At 39.3% G+C, this 25,322-nt stretch overlaps 1 protein-coding gene across 16 annotated transcripts in view; it reads left to right on the top strand.

Moving 5' to 3' along the window:
* The window catches only part of Kiaa1328 (KIAA1328 homolog), a 299,019-nt gene that overhangs the window by 99,824 nt on the left and 173,873 nt on the right, over positions 1 to 25,322 (top strand). For 12 of the 16 annotated variants that reach the window (XM_017601012.3, XM_003751756.6, XM_017601011.3 and 9 more), the window contains one exon: positions 2,815 to 2,942. In XM_017601012.3, the coding sequence (XP_017456501.1) occupies positions 2,815 to 2,942 (128 nt within the window). Of the gene's footprint in view, positions 1 to 2,814; positions 2,943 to 13,564; positions 24,747 to 25,322 lie in introns of those variants that run through there. The other 4 variants (XM_039097035.2, XM_039097036.2, XM_063277516.1 and 1 more) reach the window with 3 other exon arrangements.

A 25,322-nucleotide genomic window follows, 5' to 3' on the forward strand; every position in this document is an offset into this window, starting at 1 on the left:
AAAGTATAAACAACATTGTCTATGGTAGCAGCTAGAATTAAAAAAACTTTTAATATTCATAATACTTGTCTCCTTGGCACCACACAAATCATTCCTGTCACTTGGAGCTTACACACACACACACACACACACACACACACACACACACACACACACAAACCAAAAATGTAAAACCATGGAAATACAGCATAGCTTGACAATAGAAACTATCAGCTTATTTTACCACTGCTCTCATCTGTTGTTGCTGTTGTTGTTGTTTCAGACACTAAGTATTCAGTAAGCTCTTGAAGTTAATGTTACTCTATGCGCTTTGTGACCTGGCCTTTCACTGTGTGCCAGGACTCTCCTGTAAGCCGTCTTGGGTTCCGTTTTGCTAAAGGTTAATAACCAGAATAATGAAGCACGTGGTTACTTATGCAGTTATGATTGACCAAAGTTATTAGAATAGGAATCTGCCTAGAAGCAATGATTAGGTTATGAAAATGTTAAGTAATATTGAAACTAGTTATAACTTTGACATTTAAGAATTATTATCCCTATTCTTAATCATGATGATCTTGCGTATGTATGGAATAATCCCATTGGACAGTAGTTCTGATGCCAACAGCATACAAAACAGGTGCTGGGAGGGAGACTCAGAGATAACTTGAGTGAAAGGGAGCCTAGGAGAAAAGAGCCACATTAAGAAGCTGGGGCAGGGGGGTAGAGAGATGGCTCAGCAGTTAAGAGCGCTGACTGCCCTTCCAGGGGTCCTGAGTTCAAATCCCAGCAACCACATGGTGGCTCACAACCATCTGTAATAAGATCTGATGCCCTCTTCTGGTGTGTCTGAAGACAGCATACTCACATAAAATAAATAAATTAATTAATTAAAAAGAAGAAGAAGCTGTGGCAGACCTACCTGTGCCCCAGGTGCCTGATCTGCAAAGTGGAACCTTTCTATCTGGTGCTTTCAACGTGAGGATTCTCTACACGCTAGGAGCTGTGAAGAAGGGCGCCCAGGCTAGGTTACTATGTTCTCTGTACCAGAAATGAAATATATGTGCAAAAACTTCCTGTTGACATTATTAATGAAATATGGATGTGATTATTGATATGCAAAACAAGACAAAATTTCAAAGTATAATTCCTTTATGCTTAGTAGAGTTAGGAACATGTATAAAACGGCACTAATAAAATACTGTTTACTTAAAATCAGGTGTACTATTGAATGGCATTAAACGTTTCCCAGAGTACCAAACTACCTCCACCTCACTCCAGAACCTTTCACTTCCTGTCCTGTCCCCCCAAACCTGCACCTATCTCTCCTGCTCCTCTTTCCCAGTCTATAGCAGCCACCGATCCACTTTCTCGTCTGAGTGGACTTGCCTAGTCATGACTTTTCACACACAAATGTGTATGGTAGCTAGCCTTTGTGTCAGGATTCTTTTTCATGACAGAATACTTTCAAGGTTTGTAGCATGTAACAATCCCTCATTTATTTTATTATAAATGGTGTTCCTTTTATAGATACTGCTCTGTTGATAAGTTGATGGACATTAAGGTTCTTGTTGCTACTAAGTCACTATGAGTAGGGCTGCTCTAAAGAAAAACTCAAACCATGTATAAGTTTTTGTTTAGGCTTTTAATTTTTTTGATAAATTGGACTTATTGGGCTATGTAATGAATCTATCTTTTTTTTTTTCTTTTCTTTTTTTTCGAGCTGTGGACTGAACCCAGGGCCTTGTGCTTGCTAGGCAAGCGCTCTACCACTGAGCGAAATCCCCAACCCCTATGAATCTATCTTTTAAAAATACACTACATTATATTCCAAAGTAGCAGCATATGTGCATGTCTGTTAGACTGAAAGGTTCCACCTGAGCATATACATGCTAAACTTGCCATCAGAAATCTTTGGATTTAAAGTCTTTTTCTTTGTGCTTTTGGTTTGCCTTTCTCTGATAGCAGTTGTGGTTACCATCTTTTACTTCTTGGTCATGTATGTATTTCTTTGGGAAATTGCCTCAGAACCTGTGCCAGTTTTTAAAATTGGATTAGTGTTATTCGTTGTTGAGTTGTGTTGTGTGAGCTGTCTCTTTGTTCTGAATATCGATCCTCTATCTCATACATGACTTAGAGTATTTCAATGTGAGGATTTCTTTGCAATTTCTCAATCCTATCACAAAGATGTACTTGTATGATTTCTTCTGAGAGTTTAATAGTTTTAACTCTTAAATTATTGGCTTCTTGTCTTTTTCCTTTCCTTTCCCTCCCCCCTTCCCCCTCCCCTTTCCCCCTTCCCCCTTCCCTCCCTCCCCCCCCTTCCCCCTTCCCCCTTCTCTTCCTTTTTTTTTTTTTTTTTCGGAGCTGGGGACCGAACTCAGGGCCTTGCACTTGCTAGGCAAGCGCTCTACCACTGAGCTAACCCCCTTCTCTTCCTTACCTTTCCTTTCCCTTCCTTTCCCCTCCTTTTGGAACAGTATATGGGTGCATTGCCCCAGTCCAGCCTTGGACTCATGATTGTCAGCAGGATGCTTCAACCTCCTGAATGCTGGGGTTGCGGGCATGTGCTTTGTGCCTGCTCCATTTTGATATTTACATAATGTAATAGGAGTTTCTCTGCATAGTCTGCAAGGAAACTCAGAGAATTGTCCCTTCACTGGGGTGATCAGTAGTACTTTCCTTAATCAAATCATTGTTTCATGATTGGACCCATGTGCTGTTTTATCTGATGTCATACTCACCTGCTCTGACCATATACTGTTGTATTTTTCTCTCTGTTTTGTTTATGGTATCTGTATATGAATCCGTTTTTCCCTTAATTTGCATTCTCACCTCTTCAGCTACAGTATAGAGAATGTCAAGAACTTCTAAGTCTCTACCAGAAGTACCTGTCAGAGCAGCAAGAGAAGCTTACCATGTCGCTCTCAGAGCTTGGAGCTGCTAGAGCACAGGAACAGCAGGTAAGCATCCTCTTTTGCTCCAAAAGCTTCATTTTCCTTTTATGTTGACAGTCACATGATGTCCATGTTGTTTTAAAATTTACACATATCTCATGGCTTCCATGTCTGTGACCTTCATCTTTCCTTGCCTGTTCCTACAAGTCCAGTGCTCATAAAAGAAACTTGAAATAAGATCATAAGAACACGCGCTGACCTGTTACTTGGAGCTGCCAGCCCTTTGTTACTCGTGGGCGTTTGGTGTCCTTTTGGAAAACATTATTATCCTTTTTCTGATTCTAGTTCGTAGAATAATAAATTATTTGGTGACTTCTGTATAAGCTTCTACGCATTAACTTAAATTTGAGTATTTATAAGTAACTATCTATCATCAAGTGATGAGTAGTGAGAACCTTGCCCTTTATGATATAAAAGCAGGCCCGAGAGCTACGAGCTTAGCCTTCTAACACTGATACTTGATGTCTTTGTTCTTACAGAGTAAGTCTTCACATGGCTGGATATAACCTTTCTCGTAATAGAAAGTACAGTGTCCTATAACACCATTCATAGTGAACATGAAAATACAGAGAATGTGTGTACAGGTGCATGTGCCGTGACATGATATGTGCTCCATCACATCATGTAATCAGTGAAATGAAGCAGGCACAGAGCACGCTTCCCAGCCGTGTTCCCCAAACAGCATCAAAACCCTAGAGGTCAAGCTGTCTAAAGAACAGCCTGGACACAACTAACGCCTTTGATGGGCTAAGAATTTTGCTAATGGAATTCTAATTTTAAGCCTAAAATTTGCACATTGGGGAAAGTAAAAATAAACAAAACCCCAAAAATATTAATATCACTGTATGTGATTTAGCTGAGATATTTAGCATAGACTATTTTTAGTTAAAAGTTTTTAAAGAAATATTCAAATTGTTAATGGCTTACTGATATTTTAGTTTGGAATGTTCTCTTGTTCTGTTTTTGAAAACTAGGTTGTACAGTGGCCACAGAGGAATGCTGCAGCTTATGTTGATTGTTTCTATACATGTCTACTGTAATCCGAGAAGAAGTTGACAACTCTGTGTGCCTCCAGCCCAGGGTGCTTGTAAAGATCAGGTGCATCCTCACATGCTCTGGGCATGGCAGAGTCGAGGGAGGCAGCACAAAAGCAAAGGCAACTAAGAAGGGACTCGGAGGAGGCAGGGAGCCTTCATAACAAAGTTGTTAGAGCCTGGAAGCCATAGGAGCATAGCCATGGTTATCAAAGGTAAAAGGGAGAAAGAAAGAAAACCAACCACAACCTAGGCAGGAAAAAGTTGATGCCTGATAGGGAATCTCAAGCCTTTTCATGACCAAGAAATCTCCAAGTCTATAAAAGGAGCACATAATGGAGAGGAACCATATGTATGTAACCAGTGTGGTAATTAATGCCTTTGCAAGTCATAGTGATCTTCAAAGGTGCTGTTTGGAATATGCTTGGCCAATGGGAAAGTGGCACTATCAGATGTGGCCTTGTTTCAGGAATTGTGTCACTGTGGGGATGGGCTTTTTGGCTCTTCCAGCACTGGGCACCACCCATGCTTCTCTCCTTGATGATAATGGACTGAACCTTTGAATTTCTGAGGCATCCCCAATTAAATGTTGTCTTTTGTAAGTGGAAAAAAAAAGAATAGCTGGAAAAGGCCAAATAAAACTTCCTTAGTTATGGTGGTTTTGATTTAAGCCAAGTATGAACAATCATAATTGACTTTGCCACAGGTAACTTGAATCTTAAGAGGTGTAACTAAAAAAGAAACTGGAAGGAAAATGTCGGCCTAGTATATGTAGTGAATATGCTCTCAAAAAAGAAGATACCTAGTCTTAGAGTGTAATTTGGAGTAGGTATAACACTTGGACTTATGTTTTATTTCCAGCTCCAAAGCAAAAAAAAAAAAAAAAAAAAAAAAAAAAAAAAAAAAAAAAAAAAAAAAAAAGATATCTCTTGTTCATATCCACAGAGCTTTTTGAAACATATATTTCATTTTAATCGTGTGTGTGTGTGTGTGTGTGTGTGTGTGTGTGTGTGTGTGTGTGTGTGGCTGAATGCGGTATGTTCACATATCTGTGTTGCCATATGCCCTGGATTTGGAGTTACGCGTCTTTGTAAGCTGTCCCATGTCTGTTCTGGGAACTGCACCCAGTCTTCTGCAGGAGCTCCTGATTTGTGAGCCATCTCTCCAGACCTTAGAATGTTTTAAAAACATTAGTGTTTTCACCAAGAACTTGGTGATCAGGTTCTAAAATGTCTTCATAAAACATAAAAATGAAGTTGTAACTTAGAGGAGACTTCTAGTCTCTGCTGTTTAACTTGGAAAGGGAAAATACGTTTGTTTTATCAAAGAAGAAGCAGAGTATAATTACAAACTAAAAAGAAAGATGGTCTGCAGAGATGAACAGACTAGTTGTGAAAACATTAAGAATACACTAGACTTCACAGCAAGCGAAGGGAAAGGAGGAGTCAGGCATATATATGTCTGCCAGGTCTGGGTCTAAAGAAATGGCTCAGTAATTAAGAGCAAATACTGTTCTTACAGAGGAACTGAACTGGGCTCCCGGTGCCTCCATCAGGTGACTCGCAGTCACCTAAAATTCTCTTCCAGGAAGATCCAATGTCTGTGGGCTTCACAGGCACCCACATTCATATGCACACACACACACATACATGCACATATATACACACACAGGCACCTATATTCACTTGCACATAAACATACACACAGTCACACACATTCATGCACAAACACACACACACGTACACACACTCACAGACACACAAAATTTTAAAGTAGAATAATTCTAAAAAGGGAACACTTATGCCATGGAAGAAGGATGAACCACTTTGAGGAGGGAGTGGGGTGTCAAAAGGGCAAGGACAGTAGAGAGGAGGATTAATGAAAACCAAGTAAAATGAAAACTCCGTAATGACATTCACTGCTTCATAGATCACTTTTTTAAAGGCTAATTATAGTCTAAAGTGATAAATGAAGCAACTTATTCCAAATTTCAAAGTTGTTATAAGGACCAGAGGCAAAAACACAAATAGGAATAATTTAATGGAAGTTAATGGCTTAAATATATTGAGGCAAGCACCGGATCTCACCTTATCAATAAATATATAACTATTGCTGAAAAAATATAGACTATGCCATCTCCTAAGAAAAACCTTTAAAACAATGTACCCTGTAGTAGTTTAGTGGAGGTGAGTCATGTATCATCTTCATTTCTTGTTGTGACAAGTACCTGACAAAAGTAGTCAAGAAAGGAAGGGTTCTTTTGACTCGGTCTGAGAGCCATGGTGGTTAGAGCATGAGCTGAATCCTGGTGCTCACTCTTTCCCCTTTTTCCTTAGCCCAGGAACCCCGCCCATGGAATGCTGTACTCCTTCCTGTCTACAGAGTGAATCTTTCTACCTCAGTCCAGTCTAGTAACTCCCTCACAGAAATGTCAGAGGTTTGCTTCTGTGCTGGTTCTAAATCCCAAAGAGTTGACAGACAGCATTAACTATCTATCCCAAGTTATAAAGTTAACCTATGTAATATATATGATATTCTATAAGATATATAAGATGTAAGATATACATGTATAAAATCTTCATCCATTTGGCAGATGTTGATCAGTGGAGGAAATCTCAGGCTGCTGTTTCAGTGTGCTTATGCCTGAGATGCTTATGCTTTGCGGTACCCCAAAGGGAAAGCTTACAATGAGCTATTGTAAGGACTTAATGTGTTTGAAGTTTCTTTGCTATTTGAAATATAATGTGTAAAAGCAAAAACAGTTTTGAGAGCATCTCTTTGGGGACAAGAAGCTTTGTAGCACACATATAACCAGTAGCAGTAACTGCAGTAGGTAGGTTTGAATGTATTTTTTTAAGAATCATATTTGTATTAATTCTTTGAGAATTTCTTAAAACATATTTTTCTTTTAATATATTGATTTTATTTCCTTACTATATATATCCAAAACATTGTAAAGTATTGAAATAGCTACGAGCATTAGTTCTTCTGATTATGATTGCCCGGGCTATTTCGAATCGTTTTTATGCTTCCATATAAATATCAGGATGTCTTTTCATTCTACTTCTCTCCCTTAACTCCTAACGGATTCACCTCTACCTCTTGGAACTTTATGGTCTATTTTATTGTAATAGCCCACTAAATCCAATGTGTGCCACTCACCGTTTGTGGGTGTGGAACCACCCAGTGGAGCAGGGTTGGCTTCCCAGCAGCCAAACTCTTAAAGAGAACTGACTCCCTCTCCCAGAAGCTGCAGCTCCTCAGTTAGGGGTAGAGGCTCGTGAACGCCTCCCCACTCCATGGACTCATGAAGCCCAAAGGACTCTACAACATACTCCCTAGATCCTCAGTCAGCATGTTCACAGCCGCTCTAACCACCCATACCTAGCAAATGGAAGCGGCGTGAATGTCCTCCAACAGACAGATGGATGGGGGAAGTGTAGTACCTCTGCACTGTGGAACACCTTTCAACTGTAAAGAATCATGGACTGTGCAGGGGAATGGATAGAGCTAGAACACACCATGCTGTGTGACGTGTATCCCAGACCCAGAAAGACAGATGACCCATGTTCTCTCCCATTAGAGGCTCCTGGCTCCACAGGTTCCAATGTGAGTGCAAACCCAGAAGTTTGTAGGACTCAGCAAACTAAAAAGCGACCATTGCTGGTGTAGGGGAATTGGGGAGCAATAAAGAAGGGAATAGTATTTTACAAGGGATCTGATAGCAGAAATATGAACCACGGGGGCTGTAATTAGGGACAGAGAGTTAGATAAATACAGAGGAGGGAAGTTAAAAACAGTACGGATGTCTGAAAAAGTCATAAAGATTCTTCCCACTTGAAAATATCCATAATTTACATAAGTCTGTGTGTTAAGTGTACCTATAATTTAAATGAAACCTTCCCATGTGTGCTTATAATGTTTTTTTTCTTTTATCTTTGCGTTGTTTATTGGGTATCTTTTGATTCTTGGTAGGATATCATGATAGTTTGTTGAATTTATTTATTAGCGCTAACAGTCTGATCGTTGATAAATGCTTAAAGGTTTTCTACATACATTATCACTACTGATTATAAAGTAAATCAGCTGCTCTAAAAGTGTATGCATGATGAAATTGCCTTTTTGTATTTTCACTCAAAACTCCAGCAGGGTAACTATTCTTTGTGCTTTTCCAGAGGTCTGGATCAGTAAATACTTCAGATAAATGCTCCTTTGTGTTGCCGTAGGGAGATAGCTCAGTGTGTACAGTGTCATGAAGACCCAAGACTTCAGGACCTGGGCAAAACCTAGGTATGTTAGCATGTGCTTGTGATTCTGATGCTGAAGTGGTAGGCACAGGAGACTCTGGGGCTCGGTAACCACTCAGCCTGTGGAAGGCCATCTCAAAATAAGGGGGACAACCCGTAAGGAGTAGGAGTAGCACCTGAAGTTGACCTATGACTCATACATTTGTACTTATACACAGATACACAGACATGTTCTCTCCCTCCCCCTTCTCCCTTCCTCTGTCTCTCCCTCTCCCTCCCTCCCCCTCTCACACACACAGCAATTAACTTTGCATTCTTATGGATACCCTGTAGAACCTCAATTAAACAGCTTCTTCAGAGCACAGGAGATCTTACTGTGCTTAGGAGGAATTGGACATAGTGACATCATTGCTGGTGTGTTCATTGATTTTTTTTTTTCTGCCATTTGCTGTTGGCAGCTTTCATTTGTATGATGCCATTAGTCGGTTGCTGCCTCTTAACAAGTGGTGAAATGGCTTTCATTAGGTTAGACAACTGGTCCAATGTTAAATTTATATTAGGCACACTTTTCAAGACTTACGTCTGACTCTAAACCCCATTCTTTTTCACTTTCACTTTCTTAGACTCTTACTATTTTAATAATGTTAGCAGTAACAATGACAGGTTGTACTTACACAGCATTTATTCTATACCAAATGCTATTTAACGCTCTTTATGTATATTGACATGTTTAATTCTCACCGTAACTTTGTAAAGTAGGCGTCATTATTTCTGTCTACTGGGACGGTCAGAGAGATTAAATAACTTGCTCAGAGTTGATTGCTTACAGCTGTGGGCATGGGGCCAGGATTCCAACAGTGGCAGGGTTACCACTGCAGCAGATGAGAATACTTATATTTGTCTTAGGAGCTTGATGCAGCTTTTCAAAAGGTGTTAAACTTTTTTTAAAAAACGTAATAACTGTTTGGATTCATTTTCTTTGAAGCTCCGAGATGGTATTGAAAAACTAAACTTCTTGTGACAGCTGAGGTTTTCAGGTACTAGTCAAGAAATGGATAGTATATGGGTAGCAGGAAGGAGAATGGAATACTCTGTCTTCATAGTTTCCTTCCTACATGAACACCTCTGGATAGAGAGAAAAAAGAATGTTCCCTGAAGTGTCTATTTTATTTTGCTGTATTCTTTGTGTTGCTTTTAATTCTAAATGGTAAAATTAATTTCACCTAGTCTTCATTATATAATTGGGCAAAAGGTAGCATGTATTATCTAGGCATGGTTTTTGCATAGTATTTCCTATGTACGACTTAAAGACTTAGACCTGGGGGCTGGGGATTTAGCTCAGTGGTAGAGCGCTTACCTAGGAAGCGCAAGGCCCTGGGTTCGGTCCCCAGCTCCGAAAAAAAAAGAACCAAAAAAAAAAAAAAAAGACTTAGACCTGTTGGAACTCTTGTATCTAGCTTGACGTATGCACAATAAATTTTCCTTTTAGTCTGACTTGATACCATAAGACCTAGAAGTTCAATAAAGCCACTCTGGAATACCAAAATCATGCTTGAACTTCTTGCATTAAACTCCTTACATTTTATTAGTTTACCCCATTTTTCTCCCAAAACTGTATGATAAACGGAATAATAGTGGAGGGACCTTTAGAAGACATGCTATCATCCTGAATGACCAATAAACAGTCAAGATTTCATTACCTTAGACCCTTTGCTGTGAGTCATTCTTTTGTATTTTGATATGTTGGTGATTTCAACACATGATGTAGAAAGAAATGCATTAACTGACTGAGTTCCTTTTGTCATAAAATGTATTCAAAGAATACAAACTTTCTAAAGTCCTCCAATTTACCTATACTCCCCATCCATTTTAAACAGTTCTTGGTTTATAGTAAATTTTGTAAACATTCTTTTTCTGCATTTTAAGTTTTTTTTTTAATTTCAAGATAATCTATGCATTTTCTTTCCATTCTGGGCATTTGTAATGCTGATTTTCAGTGTCATTCAGGTGGAAAGGTTTGAACATGATTGTCTTTACTCGTGGCTCAGGTCTATCAGGCCACCACATGGTGACTTTTCCGAATAGCAGCTGTTGTGCTGCTTCTGTCAACTCATGACAGAATCAGAGGTTAGTGTCTGAGAAGCAGTGACAGGCACCGAGTTCATAAAGCATCCCTGAAAGTAGCCTTTATCAAAGCTAAAAATTTAATGTCTGTCTTTCCTGTTCAAGGATATGTCCCCAGTAATCTAACATTCCAAGACAGATGAATTAGAGATTTGGTCTGCACTGGCATAATATCAAATGCTAATCTTTACATCACTAGGGGCCCAAAAGAAGGAATACACACACACACACACACACACACACACACACACACACACTCACACACACACACACACACAGCCAAGTCCTTAAAAAAAAAAAACCAAGTCAGCCTCCACAAAACAGCATCTTGAAAACTCTTCATAAGACATAAATGAGGGTAAAATTTCTTTTGTAAAATCATAGAAACATTTTCAAAATCAAGCAACATTTAAGAATAAGAGTTTAAAGGCAAAACAGAGTACAAGTACATTGAAGTAAAGTGATGAGTCCTTTCCCTTGCAGAACATGCCTGTTACCCCTTACCATGGCAGTCTTTTTGAGGGCAACCTACATTTTAACTTCCATTCTAGTCTATAGATGGAGCGGGCCTCAGTTACAGTTCTGGCCAGGGACATGTAGCTGTGAGTTGTTCAGTTTTCCCTTGGTGCTTCTAGGAAATTTCATTAGGAATAGAACATAGGCACAGGAAGACCCACAGTCATTTCTCTTGGCTTTTGTCCATTACTTTTCCTCTTTGGCAGGTTATTTCATTTTAAAACAGGGTTAATTCTAAACACACACCTAAAAATGTGAATTTGAGATTGTTTTTAGGTAGTAATTTTCTACTGGCATCTAGCACGTATCCAAAGTATACAGACGAGTTCTAAGAACACAGAATAACTTGAACAAATGCCAAGAGAACAAAGACAGAATACTGACTTCATCCTGGTGACTGAGCATTCATGCGTTCTGTGGTTAGGAGGTGCCAGCTCCCTCTCTTGACTGAAAGATAGAAAATACTGCAGAATTGCTAAAAGAGCTAGATAGTGTTTTGGAAACCTTCACACAAGGAAGAACAAACATGATCTGTTTGAGCCAATGTGTTCTTCCCCCTTCACACTCTTCCAGTGCGTTCTTCCCCCTTTACATTGCCCATGATTATCTTAGACCATTCATTTTGTGGATTCACTAAAAGAAAAATGGTAAAGAAAACCATATGTGTATGTGGAAGAGTAAGAGTTGGAACTCTGAAATCCCTTCTTACTTAAGGGGGCAATATAAAGGCTAAAGCATCACTCACCTCCAAACTGTAGCAATAATGCCATCACTTGAGATGATATCGATATCAAACTAAGATTTAAGGAAATATAAGGAAATGTTCTGATATAAAAGCAGCTGAAAAAATTTATAAAACAGCATAGAAAAATTCCCTAACAACCAAATTGCCCTTTTTAAATCTTTTTGGGAAAATATTAACAAAAGTCTATTCAGCCCCATATAGTAAACCAAACTGGCAACCTAAGGAAAGATCACCAGTTAACCTTAGTGAACAAGATAATTTTGGGAGATTATGTACAGGAGCATGGCTACCTCAAGGTAAATTGATGACAGTGCACAAACACTGCATCTCTGGAACTCCCTGTCCAGGTCTCAGTTAGCTCCACTGAAGATACTTGTCTTTTCTGCCAGTGGCTTACTGCTTAATGTAACCTCAAGGAGGAGCCTGCTGAGTCCTGTAACTTTCTGCCCTTCCTGAGTCTTATAGGTTGCCTTTGCTTATTCAGTCTTGGGTGTCTCCCTTCTCCTTCTAGGAGGGAGTATTTCAGTTTAGGGAAAGTACTATACTACACTGCCTCCTGGTATTGTGAAAGTAGAATCATGTATGGCTGCTTGTACCTGTTGTAGAGTATTGACTCGGTCAGAAAAATTAGAGAAACCTGTAGGTAACCATCTGGAGATACAGAACACTTAGTGCACTTATAAATTTGCTCGTGATTCTCACAGCATAATTTTTGGGCTGAAAGACACCCCACCAAACCTTCTAGGTTTTCTAACCTAATCTTATACAATTATAATAAGTTTTATATTAGTAAGGATACAGACTGTACCCTAAGAGGTTTCCATCTAATTGAGGAAATAGTAAATATTATACTTGATCTCAAATTTAGCATGACTAAAGTTGAACTTTTCATCCTTCCCAAACCTGTGACTACATCATCCACCCAGCTCAGTAGCTAGCAATTATTCATGTCTCTCAGGAAAATGTGTCCTTGGAATCATAGTTGTGCCCTTGGAGTCATAATTGCAGATTAGATCATCACCAAATAGAGTCTGGTTTTGTTTCTAAGTCTGTTCCCACTCAGATAATCTCTTTTCACTTCCTTTTTTTCTCTAATTCAGCTGTATTTTCCACATGGGTTATCTCCTGTGTATTTACTGAAGATAATTGAAAACTGTATATCTTCATACATTATATTTTAATCAGTTAAAATTAGATACAATCTAAATGGTCTTGTGTTGCAAAAAAGGACTAAATTAATGCTGTACAGTGCTTCCATGAATCATACTAAATGAAACTACCAATCATGAAAAGGCTGTGTACCCTATGTGTGCATTTATATAAGATTCCAAAACTCTGAAACTACAGCAGCAGAGGAGTAGCATTAATGGACAAGAGATGAAAGGCTGATCAACAAGTTACGTAGTGTGCACTATAGGATTGCGAGGGAAGGATAGAGGTTTCGAACCCAGAACCTTGCCCATGCTATATGCAGTTTACCTGTAAGCTTCATCGCCATCCAATTGTCTTTATTTTTATGGCATTTACTCGGTCTTTCTTAATTTATGAAAAGGTGGAAACCAGTATACCAAAACAATTACTCTCTGTAAATTATAACTTTATTTAGAAAAAAGATGGCTAGTCATTGCAAAAGATTGTGTCAGAATTCATTGAGGAAAAGAGAAATCATTCTAGTTATTTGATAAGTAAGGCATGAGATGTAATAGTAGAAAATGAGTATATGTAAAATCTTTGCATCCTCTAAGGAAGTAATGCACTGAGACGAGCTGGAGCTGTGGTGGAATCCAGAGCACTATGTTTACTGCTGCTACTGCTTCCCTCAAAACCTAGGAAACTAAGAATGTGGACCCATCTAAGGTGGAGGGGTTAGGAAGCAAGATGGGTACATCCTTGCTGTTTCTCCTGCTGCTACAAATGCTGCTTTTTAGAAACGTAAAGGTGGTCTTTGGGATGTCATTGCAGGAGAAAATGCTCGTGTTGCATCTGCTGTCTTTCCAGCACAGATTGAAGGCAAGGGCGGGAGGAGAAGAGAAGAGAGATATCAGCATCATGTGAGAGGCAGGACCCATCTGACATTGAGAATTGTGGCTGCAAGGAACTCTGAGTGTGATTTGTAGTCTCCCACTTGGTACAGTTAAATGAAGGACAAGATGGAGTAGGTCAAGGCTCCATCATCAGTGTAATATCTACATTTTCACTAATAAGCGACTGTTTACGTAACATATAGCATGTTATACAGAAACTGAAGGATTCATTTAGGTAATGGGTGTTCCATAAACCTCAGTTTAATTACATTATTGAGTGTAGGTTATTAAATATCAATTAATTTAAATGTGAAAACTCTTTTAAAATTATATTTATGTACGTCCCGTATGTTGCTACCTCCTGATCACTTGCTCACAGAGACCCTCCCCACGGCCCCTCCCCTTCTCCTCCCCCTACCCTGGTGCATCAAGTCCACCATAGTAGGCGCATCCTCTCCCACTGAGACCAGACAAGGCAGCTCTGTTGGGGAATCACAGACATCACCGTAAGACTACAGCTTTAGGGAGACTCTTACATACCTATGCTAAAGCCTATGCCAAAACCAGTGTCCACATTGCTGTGTTATAATCCTCCTTTAGACTATAGTGGAAGATGCTCTTAAAATACTTAAATAAGTTGACTTTGGCAAAAAACAGTTAAATTCCTAATACTCCAAATGTCACATATAAATTTAAAAAAACAAGAATGTCCCAAGATAACAGTTATAAAACGTCCGTAAGAACTTTGTATATAGGGGATCAGCTCCTTTAGAATCCATGGTAATATCTAAAAGAGTAGAATTTGAACTCTTAGCCATGAATTCAGAACAATGCCTTCCGAACGGTGTGCACAACAGTTCACATTTCTTTTAGGAATGGCCTGATCCATGCTCCTGATCTGACCAGCTAGAACCAGTCAATGTAACTGTGTCCATACATGAAGAAATGAGTTTTTCAAGAAGTTCATGTCAAACTAAAGTTCCAATGAGGTGACTTCTAGTAACTGAGCACAAGTCTTATACTAAGTCCTGCCTCCCTCACCCTCACGAAATAATTTTACTATTTTTTTATTTAAAGGTTATTTTATTTTTAAAAATGCAAGTAATGACATTTGAGTGAATTGCCTTGGAAGATAACCAAACCTCTTTAACAGATTTTTTTTTCGTTTTTCTCAAATGAAAATTCAGAATATCTGTTTTAAGTAAACTACAGCAACTCTTTTATCTTCAAACTTCAGACCCTAAACAAAGCACAAAGCTGAGCAATGCAGTGCTTAATTTCTAAATTGGATATTTCATTATGTTTAATGATAACTATATTTTTTTCAAGTTGCATCTCAGTCTGTTAGACACTAGAAGATTTATAGCGAATGATCTGGGTGCTATCTGGGCAAATAAATGCAATAAATTCATTTATTTCAAGAATGTTATGAATAGAATGTATTGTTCTGTTCAGTATTATCTTTAAAATTAAGCAGAACATTGGTAGCAAAGAAGCCAGTGTCATTCAGTATATCTCTGTAATGAACCCTGTTCCACAGGAACTCTTTCAGGGAGAATCCTTCAGCACAGATACTGAGCAGTGACTCTAAAGATGTATTTTTCAGCTTGAAAAATGCTCGGCAGGACATCTTCATATTTGTTTAATGTATGTGCAAGTTTCTTGAAAGATTTCTCCAAGCCGACAGCATAAATGTTCCTTAACTAATTTTTGTTTAATTGAGAATTTAGAGAGTGCCTGACCTGGTCATACTCTAGAGTATGAGAATTGCCACCTTCTCTTATAATCTGATAGAATTCCTTGTTAAATTTTTTAGCTGAATGAAATTCAATGCATGATTAATATTCAGATGAAAATGATAAAGATTATAGTGCTCCCAAACCCATACTGTGAAAATTCTTTGTGATCAGAGACCTGACTGAAACTCTCACCACCTGTAATACACATGATGATATATTAGAATTATGACTTTAAAGTAAATGATGGTTGAAGTCTCAAAGTAGTGTCGTATTCTTAAGAGAAGTCTTAAATGATTTTAGGAAAAGGAAGTCCAGTGGGATGTTCTCTTGCTGTGATGATAGAAATATATAATTTTACCACCAGGAAATTAAACACCTTTGATTGTTAAATTACATAAATAAAACTCTTTGGCAATAAAAAGAATACTTTCCCCTGATGTGTCGTCTACTCATCTGGACATCTAATAGATCTGGAGACTTGTTAGAGCCCCAGATTTATTCTCGAACCTTCTATTTTGCACTTTGAAGCTGAATGTAAGAAATACAGATTTGATATTGCTGTGTTTTTGTGCTTGTTAAATCATTAAGAAATTGTTTGAGGAGATAAGGTTTATGTTAATATGAAGATATATTCATGAGAGTCCAAGCCATTATTGCACACACACTCTTGGCTTCTGGACGTCTCCATAGTCCTTTGGACAAGTAATTTTAACGTACTGGTGTACAGCTTTAGTAACAAACAGCGAGCCCATACTGAAAAGCACTGCTAACGTTTTATGGCAGACAGTCCCTTTCTGGATTTTAAATGATCATTTTCTTCATGCCACCAGCAGACTGCTTGAAATTCACTTTCAAGTTTTAGTGTCATTATTTGTATAAGATAGTAGTAAATTTGATTCTAACTTTTAATTTATGCCTTTCTTAGTCCCACTTAAAAACTTTTAAATGTCACACTTCTGAAAGATGACTCTTTCTGTGTGGGTCACATCAGCGAGCATCTGTGGTCTGCTATGTCGATTTGCTTTACAGCCGTGGTTGCTTAGATGCTTTGGGCAGTGAAGCAGGACTTCTGAGTGCTGTGGGACTCTCTTGGACCAGTTGTGATTCATTTAGTGACCTAAGATTCAGAAAACTCAATGGCCATCAAAAGTCAGAGAAAGTGACACTCAGTTCTTTGTCTCATGACAATGAAGAACAAGGATCTGGATGTTCATGGTCATTAGTAAATGTGAAAGCAAGCTTTATTAAGTAATATTAAAGAAAAGAGAGAAACTCTCAAAAGTAGTTCTCCGAAGAGAACAAATCTCGAACCTGTTTAAGAGCTCCATGGAGCTATCATAGATGTTGAACCCAGGTTGAGTTCTCTAGGCTGTTGTGGGTGAGCCAATCAGGGAAATGGGGCTTGTGTTTGGTTAATGTGTTGCCATCATAGTTAAGAGTAGTTAAAGCTGCTCTGTCCATCTCTGACTCCAGCTTTGTTAGTTGCTGACTTTGATTGCTAGCTGTTAGTTAGGGGATGCTGTTGCTACTGACAACTTCACAGTTGTCCCTGGTGCTGAGAATTGTATTAAACTATCTGCTCTTGAAGCTTAACAAAGAACCACAGCTGTTCTTAGCTTATCCTTGTCTATGGGACAGCCTAGAGTCTCTTCTGAAATAGATGAAAGCTTCCATAGAAGCTGGTTTTGCATACAGTTTAACGTCCTAAGTGAATGGCATTCTAAGCAGTACTGTATAAAAGGGAGTGGTGCCCTGTGTGTGCTTGTGGGGAGGGCCGGGGGCTACCTTCATTGCTCAGAACCTGTTCTTAATGTTCAGTTATCTCACACCCAAGCATGAGCCACTTTATTCCTTTCTCAGTGGTTCAGGCTTTGCCATTTTCACCCTAATCTTTCTTTACATTGTCCATTCTTTCTTTCATTCTTTCTTTATAGTGTCCATTCTTTCTTTCATTCTTTCTTTATAGTGTCCATTCTCACTGTAACACTGTAAGCAACTTCGAGTTCTGTCATAGGTTCTTTCCCCTTTTTCCTGCTTAGCAGAGTGGCAAAAAGCAACAACCAGTTGTCCACCTCTCCAGTGTGTGTTTACTCTTCTTTTAAAATCATCTGTGTTTATAAAGGATATTGGGCTTTATTTTCTTGGGATGGTTTTGTTTGATTTGGGTATTAGAGTAATTCTGGATTCATTAAATGACTCAGAAATTGTTTTCTCCTTTTTCTGTTTTTTAAATTTCTGGTATAATTCATCACTGAAGCCATCAGAAATTCAGCTTTCATGTGAAAACACTTTCTATCGACACTTTAATTTACATGACAGTGTTATTAATAATGTTTTCTAATTTGTCTTTAACCAGCTTGATAGTCTCTCCTTTTCAAAACATTTTTCTCTTTCATTAAAAATGGTTTATATAGTTTATTGCCAAACTGTAAACTCTGAAAACACACAAGTAACATATACAAACAATACAGGCTACGTTTAGCAGTAAATATATATACACATTGAATGTTGAATAAGAGTGACCCCTATAGACTCATAGGTTTGAAGTTGGTCATCAGGAAGTAACACTGCTGAGGATTAGGAGGTGTGCCCTTGATGAAGGAGGTATATTATTGGAGGTGAGTTTTGGAGTTTCAAAAGCTCAAGCCAGGCCCAGTGTCTCTTTCTTCCTGCTGCCAGATGGTCCAGGTGTGAAACTCTCAGCTACTTCTCCAACACCATTGTCTGTCCACACTCTGTCATGTTCTCCCTCATGATGACAGTGAACTAAACCTCTGAAACGGTAAACATAGCCCAATCAAATGCTTAATGCATAAGAGCTGCCATGTTCATGGTGTCTCCTCACAGCAGTAGAACAGTGACTAAGCATGATCTATGCAATAAAAGGGGCCATGAATTAATTTGAAGAAAAGAGGGAGAAATATATGGAATCAAGAAATATAATAATAATCTCAAAAGAAGAAACCATAGAAAAATGTTTTATATCATAAGTAGCATCTTACAATACCTTAATAATTTCTATGATATCTGTATTTATATACTCTTTTTGGTTATATATCTTATGTGACATTTATGCAGAAAGTAAATCTCCAAGCTGCATCTCTATAATTAAACACTATTAAGTCTGTTTTCATAAATATACCACTAAATATATATATATATATATATATATGTATGTATGTATGTATATACTAAGATCTAATTCTTTTCTTTAATAGAAGTTTCATTGAAAATTTAATTTGGGTTATTTTGAGCATGGACATAATTATCCATCTCAACAAACATTAGAAAACTAGTCAAATATTATTTGTAAAAACTGTGGTCAAATATTTGACTCCAGGCAGTGCACCACTCTTACCCTGAAAGAAGGAAACAGTGAGGCCAGACTGTAGGCCTGGATCTCAAGTCAGATCAACAGTCCAGACTGTGGCACAATAGTGGAGTGCTAAACAAAACCTATGTGTTCTTTCTATTGTACAGACTAAGATCAGAGTCCAATATAGTTAAGATGGCCAGAAGTGCTAGGACAGAATCTGAAAGAAGACAGTGCTATACAGAAAGACAATTGAGTAATCCTTTGTGTAAAGTCTAAGAAACCCAAAAAGGATAGAGTTTCTACAATAATGTATTCATCAAGAAGGTACAAAGGCCTGGTACCGTGCAACTGCGATGGTCAGTGAGCTGGCTTCTGGTAGGAAATATTAGAAGAGGAAGAAGTTGAAAGAATACCATGCTTAGGTGCGTGCTGACAGTCAGAGGCCTTGGCTGGAGAAGTAACATGGAGAGAACCTTTTTTTCTTGGGGGAGAAAAGTGCTCTAGTGTAATTTGCAAGGTTAGTCAGTTATAGAGGTCTGGTGTAGGTCAGTTATAGGGGATGCTTTGTCAGAGCAGGAAAGGAAGTTGGGTTCATTTTGGAAGATGAGCCTCTGCAGTGGATGCTGACTTCCCACAGCCTTGTACACCCATTGAAGTGGAAAGCTGGGAAGAGGAGCTCAGACACTGCAGATGAAGCTCATGGACACTGAGATTTGAAAGTATCCATGCTTGTGGAAGGGAAATGTCATTTCTTAATTAGCTAGTGAATCTCTTCATGGTATAAAGTAGCAGAAGTGTTTTCTGTCAGAGGAAGTGGGTGTAATCAAACAAGTGCTAGGAGAGCAGAGGTCCTTGCGAAGTTATCTACCACAAGCTCACGAGTCTTACCTGCTCCCTGTCTCCTATCGGTTCTCAGGTGCCATCCTTCCTTTGTCATCTCTCTGATCCATCTGCGTGGCTATGAGAGTTTAAACTATTTTTACTTTATGGTAATATAATCAAGTGTACTATTTTCAGGATTGTTTTTAAGTTAAAAGACTTCTTAAGCCTAATTTGAAATATTGAAAGGGCACATTTTTTTTCAATATTGCTTTTCCAGGCTTACTCCCCATCCCCTGATCCTCTCAGTTCTCCTCTCTTAGGCCATGCTACCTCACCCTTTCCCTCTGCCTCTATCTCAAAGCCTGGAGTGAAGAAAGAAAAGTATTTGTTTAGTGTCAGGTTTGGGTTTTAAAATATTCATTGGCTTTTAAGCATTGCTGCTGTGGGGAAAATTGCTGCCATGTAAGCATTTAACCACACGTGATCTGATTCATTTCTATAAGCATTGAAAACTATAATTGCTATGCCAAATCAGGTGCTGCTCAAGAGCAGGTTTCCATACCATTTCCTCTGGTAGAAACAGTTTCCTGGGGCAGGGGGTAAGGGGAATGGCAGGCAATGGTGTCCTTTGAGTGACCAGGCAGTTAGGATTTAGCTAATAAGCCTGATAGACCCTGGATGCTCTCTACCCTGTTGAAGTCCTGCCAGGCTTCTTAGGTGAGGCCGATTGGTGGAAATCCTTTACATACAGCTCATTAGGACAGATGGTCTATGCTCAACAGATAATGACTTTGTGGCATGTGCATATATTCCATTCAATTTGAATTGCTCAGTTCTTATTGATACATATAAAATAAGAAAACTGTTGCCAGTATGCCTGGGATATACTTAAAGCCACCTGCTTATTTTATTTAGATTTATTGTGTGGACTGTCCCTAATTTAAATAGTCATGTCCTCTCTCTCTTTCCATAGAAGGCTCTAGGAGAACCTGCTTTCCTTGCACATTCACACTCTGCAGAAGGATCTTAGTTTGATGTTCTGTGTCAGCAAGTCTTCCCCTCTGGTTTCCATTCAATGAAAATGACACATTTGTTGCCATCTATGATAGATAATAGAACAATTTAAACAGTCACTCTAATCTTGACCCTCAGCAAAGCTGTGTCCAAAAATTATAGAGTACATGATCCTTCACAATGACTTCTAGACCCTGATAGAAACGTAAGACTTGGGCTGGGACTGAGATCACTGCAGCATTCCTCAGCCCTCGTTAGAGCGTGCATGAGAAAATAATTAACAGATTCCAGCTGAACAATGTGCAGACAGTAAGAAATTGTGTCTTTTTTGTTCTGTTTTATTCTGTGGTTTTTGTTTGTTTTGAAAGAGAGAAATGCAGTAAGTTGAACTGGTAGCTGTGGGGCAGTGAAAGACACCCTGGTTCCTGGTTGAGGAGGTTTGAACCCAGGAGACCCTGAAAGGGACGATAGGAGCCTTGCCTGACTCCTAGAAAGCCAGGCTGGTCACTAGCCTTGCAGCCCTCTATAGATTTATGACCATCAGTCACATAATGGCAACGCCCCAAGCTCCTTCACAGGTAGAGTACATGAGGTTCAAGACAGATCCCTAATTTAATGAGTTGCCTAAAGGCCTGGAGGCTTAGCCAATGTATTTCCCTTCCCAGACACTCCTCCCTGCAAAAGGTATTTAATCTCAGGCCCACTTTGAGAAGTGGGGTACGGTTTTTTTCCTCTATCTTTATTAAATTGGGTATTCTTATTTACATTTCAATTGTTATTACCTTTCCCAGTTTCCAGGCCAACATCCCCCAGTCCCTCCCCCTCCCCTTCTATACGGATGTTCCCCTCCCCATCCTCCCCCCATTACCACCCTCCTCCCAACAATCCTGTTCACTGGGGATTCAGTCTTGGCAGGACCAAGGGCTTCCCCTTCCACTGGTGCTCTTACTAGGCTATTCATTGCTACCTATGAGGTTGGAGCCCAGGGTCAGTCCATGTATAGTCTTTGGGTAGTAGCTTAGTCCCTAGAAACGCTGGTTGGTTGGCATTGTTGTTCATATGGGGTCTCATGCCCCTTCAAGCTCTTCCAGTCCTTTCTCTGATTCCTTCAACTGGGGTCCCGTTCTCAGTTCAGTGGTTTGCTGCTGGCATTCGCCTATGTATTTGCTATATTCTGGCTGTGTGTCTCAGGAGAGATCTATATCCAGTTCCTGTCAGCCTGCACTTCTTTGCTTCATCCATCTTATCTAGTTTGGTGGCTGAATTGGGCCACATGTAGGGCAGACTCTGAATGAGCATTCCTTCAGCCTCTGTTCTAAACTTTACCTCCCTATCCCCTCCCAAGGGTATTCTTGTTCCTCGTTTAAAGAAGGACTGAAGCATTCGCATTTTGATCATCCTTCTTGAGTTTCATGTGTTCTGTGCATCTAGGGTAATTTGAGCATTTGGGCTAATATCCACTTATCAATGAGTGCATACCATGTATGTTTTTCTGTGACTGGGGTACTTCACTCAGGATGATATTTTCCAGTTCCATCCATTTGCCTATGAATTTCGTAAAGTCATTGTTTTTGATAGCAGAGTAGTATTCCATTGTGTACATGTACCACATTTTCTGTATCCATTCCTCTGTTGAAGGGCATCTGGGTTCTTTCTAGCTTCTGGCTATTATAAATGTGGCTGCTATGAACATAGTGGAGCATGTGTCTTTGTTATTTGTTGGAGCATCTTTTGGGTATATGCCCAAGACAGGTATAGCTGGGTCCTCAGGTAGTTCAATGTCCAATTTTCTGAGGAACCTCCAGACTGATTTCCAGAATGGTTGTACCAGTCTGCAATCCCACCAACAATGGAGGAGTGTTCCTCTTTCTCCACATCCTCGCCAGCATCTGCTGTCACCGGAGTTTTTGATTTTAGCCATTCTGACTGGTGTGAGGTGGAATCTCAGGGTTGTTTTGATTTGTATTTCCCTTATGACTAAAGATGTTGAACATTTCTTTAGGTGTTTCTCAGCCGTTCAGCATTCCTCAGCTGTGAATTCTTTGTTTAGGTCTGAACTCCATTTTTAATAGGGTTATTTTTATCCTTGCAGTCTAACTTCTTGAGTTCTTTGTATATTTTGGATATAAGCCCTCTATCAGTTGTAGGATTGGTAAATCTGGAGGAAATGGACAATTTCCTAGACAGATACCAGGTACCAAAGTTAAATCCGGAACAGATAAACCATTTAAACAATCCCATAACTCCTAAAGAAATAAGAAGCAGTCATTAAATTCTCCCAACCAAAAAGCTCTCAAGTCATTGGAGAATTCTATCAGACCTCCATAGAAGACCTCATACCAATACTATCCAAACTATTCCACAAAATTGAAACAGATGGAGCACTACCGAATTCCTTCTATGAAGCCACAATTACTCTTACACCTAAACCACACAAAGACCCAACAAAGAAAGATACGCTTTTACTCATCCACTTTCCACCATGCCTTGAACTTATGGACTGCCTCTTTTCATGGGACCCACTGTGGGGAGCTGTAGAGAAGGCCTTCGCCTACAGAGCTGCCACCACCTAATCTCCCTCAGAAGGCATCCCTGAACTCCCAGATGCGGCTGCCACCAAGCTTAAACCCACTGCCATCCAGCCAAAGACTCTCCAAGCAGGACCAGCCAGAGTGTTCCCCACTCTTTTCCCCCTCGGGCAGGGCTATATCCAACCCCATGCGTCCCCACTCTGTACTCAGCTCTTCCACAGCGTCCCAGCAGCACCTGCTTGCCCAAGATCTGAGAACCAATGGTCCCGGCCTCCTTGCAGGCCCAGGGACCCCCAAGCCAGCTCTAGCTGTGTCCTCTGCTCAGACTGCTCTTCCTCACCACCGGAGTAGTGCCCTGCAGCCTGACACCCTACTTAATCCTACAGGTATCAAGGTGGGATCTGAGGGGATATGAGGGAGGTGAAAGAATATGAACAAAATATGAAAATAAGGGCAAAACAAACAAAAATATATTCATGTTTTTAAGTAAATAATGAAATGTTTGTAAACAACATAATAATGTTTGTAGAAAATCTTTAAGCATTTAAAAAGACCAGACTTTTAGAGCTAATAAATAAGTTCAACAAACTCTCATGCTATCCTACCAACAAGCAAAGGTCAACTGTAATTACACTCGTTGTAGGAACTTTTTGTTTGAACTGTTGCCATCACACATCTCAGCAACATCTACTCCATTCTTTGAAGTAGCAACTATTACTTCTTGTTATCCTTAAAGTTACCCTTGCTTGCTTTCCACCTGTTTTCTAAACATTATCCACTGTGTATATATTACCATGCACATGTGTGGATTTATCACATATGTAGGTGTAAATAATAGCTCACTGCTCAAATCAATAACTTTGAAAGAACAGACCTGGTTTTCAGTGCTGGAAATGGCACCCAGAGCTTTATCCATGCTAGCAGGAGGTGTGTCTCTGGGGCCACAGCCAGCACATGTTTCAGGACGGTTGGGAACAAAGTGGGGTTTGGGCCTCCCGTGTTAATGACTTTTTTGGGGGGGTTTTGTTTTGTTTTGTTTTGTTTTGTTTTGTTTTGTCAAGAGAGCAGAGTCCTGAGGCAGGGTCTTCGGAAAGGCCCTGTCATTCCCTTTACTCTGAGTCAGGTACCCTCTCATTTTACCACAGGCCAGTGTGACCTGAAAATTTAGGTTTTTTTATGTCTTTCAACTAGACCATAGATTTTGCTAGAAGCAGGCAGACTCTTTGCACAGATGATTCCACACTCCCAGAAAAGCCTGCATTTGTGCACTTGAGAAACATTAACAAAGGAATGAATTAATAAATGCCCTTTTTAATAGTTTTATTTTAAAATTTATTCATTTCAGGTATATAATTTGATGTTCTGAAAAATTCACAGCTCTCTGTATTCATAGCTCAGTCCAGTTTTCTAAACAGCATTTCATTTCATTTCATGCATTCCTGGTCCTTCCTTTGGCCCCAGGCAGCCAGTAGTGTTTCCTCCATCTGTGAATTTATCTTATCAATGGCCCATGTAAAGAGAGCATACATTTGGCTTCTTTGGATTAGCATCATTTTAGGTGAATTCTCATTGTACTACTTGTTAATAGTTTGTTCCCTTTTTGTCAAATAATGCTGTACTTTATAGACATTTGGGTTTTTGTAATTTTCAACATCTGTTTTTATAGATGTGTTTAATAAACAAAAATCTTAAGACAGAGTAAGTCTTTAATTAATTTAATACTGTGTTCATTTAACAGAACAATAGTAGTAGGTTTCTCCTTTAAGGCCTGCGACCCATCTAGCCACAGGTTGTTGGCTCAGGAATGTTAGCAGGTAGGGATATCATAGCAGGACATAAATCCATTAGAAAGTTGTTCCTCCCATGGTGTTCATGCTTCTCTTGCACCAATGAACCTGTCTCGTCAGGCCAGTCATTGTTGTAGCTCACAGAACTCACAGCTGGGTAAGACTGATCATGATCTTTCTCCTCTGTAGTATACAGAATTTCTTTGAATTCTATGAAAGCTATCCAATAGGAATGAGGTTTCCAGGTCAACAAGAAAACCGCTTGTCTTCTCCTTGTTCTAAGACTTAAGAATGTAGTAATTTCAGCAAATAGGGTCTTATTCTTAGGTTCTAGCCACTAAACAGTACCATTGGCACTAGACTGTAATGTTTAGGAGCTCTGTGGGTCCTCACTGGCCAACAGCTCCATAAGAAAAAAAAACCTTTTCTTCCTTTGCACTTTTTGTTAGTTTAGGGTATCTAGTAGCAGCATTGTTGACCCATTAGA

Source organism: Rattus norvegicus, chromosome 18, assembly GCF_036323735.1.
Source record: "Rattus norvegicus strain BN/NHsdMcwi chromosome 18, GRCr8, whole genome shotgun sequence".
In the NCBI taxonomy this organism is placed as follows: domain Eukaryota; kingdom Metazoa; phylum Chordata; class Mammalia; order Rodentia; family Muridae; genus Rattus; species Rattus norvegicus.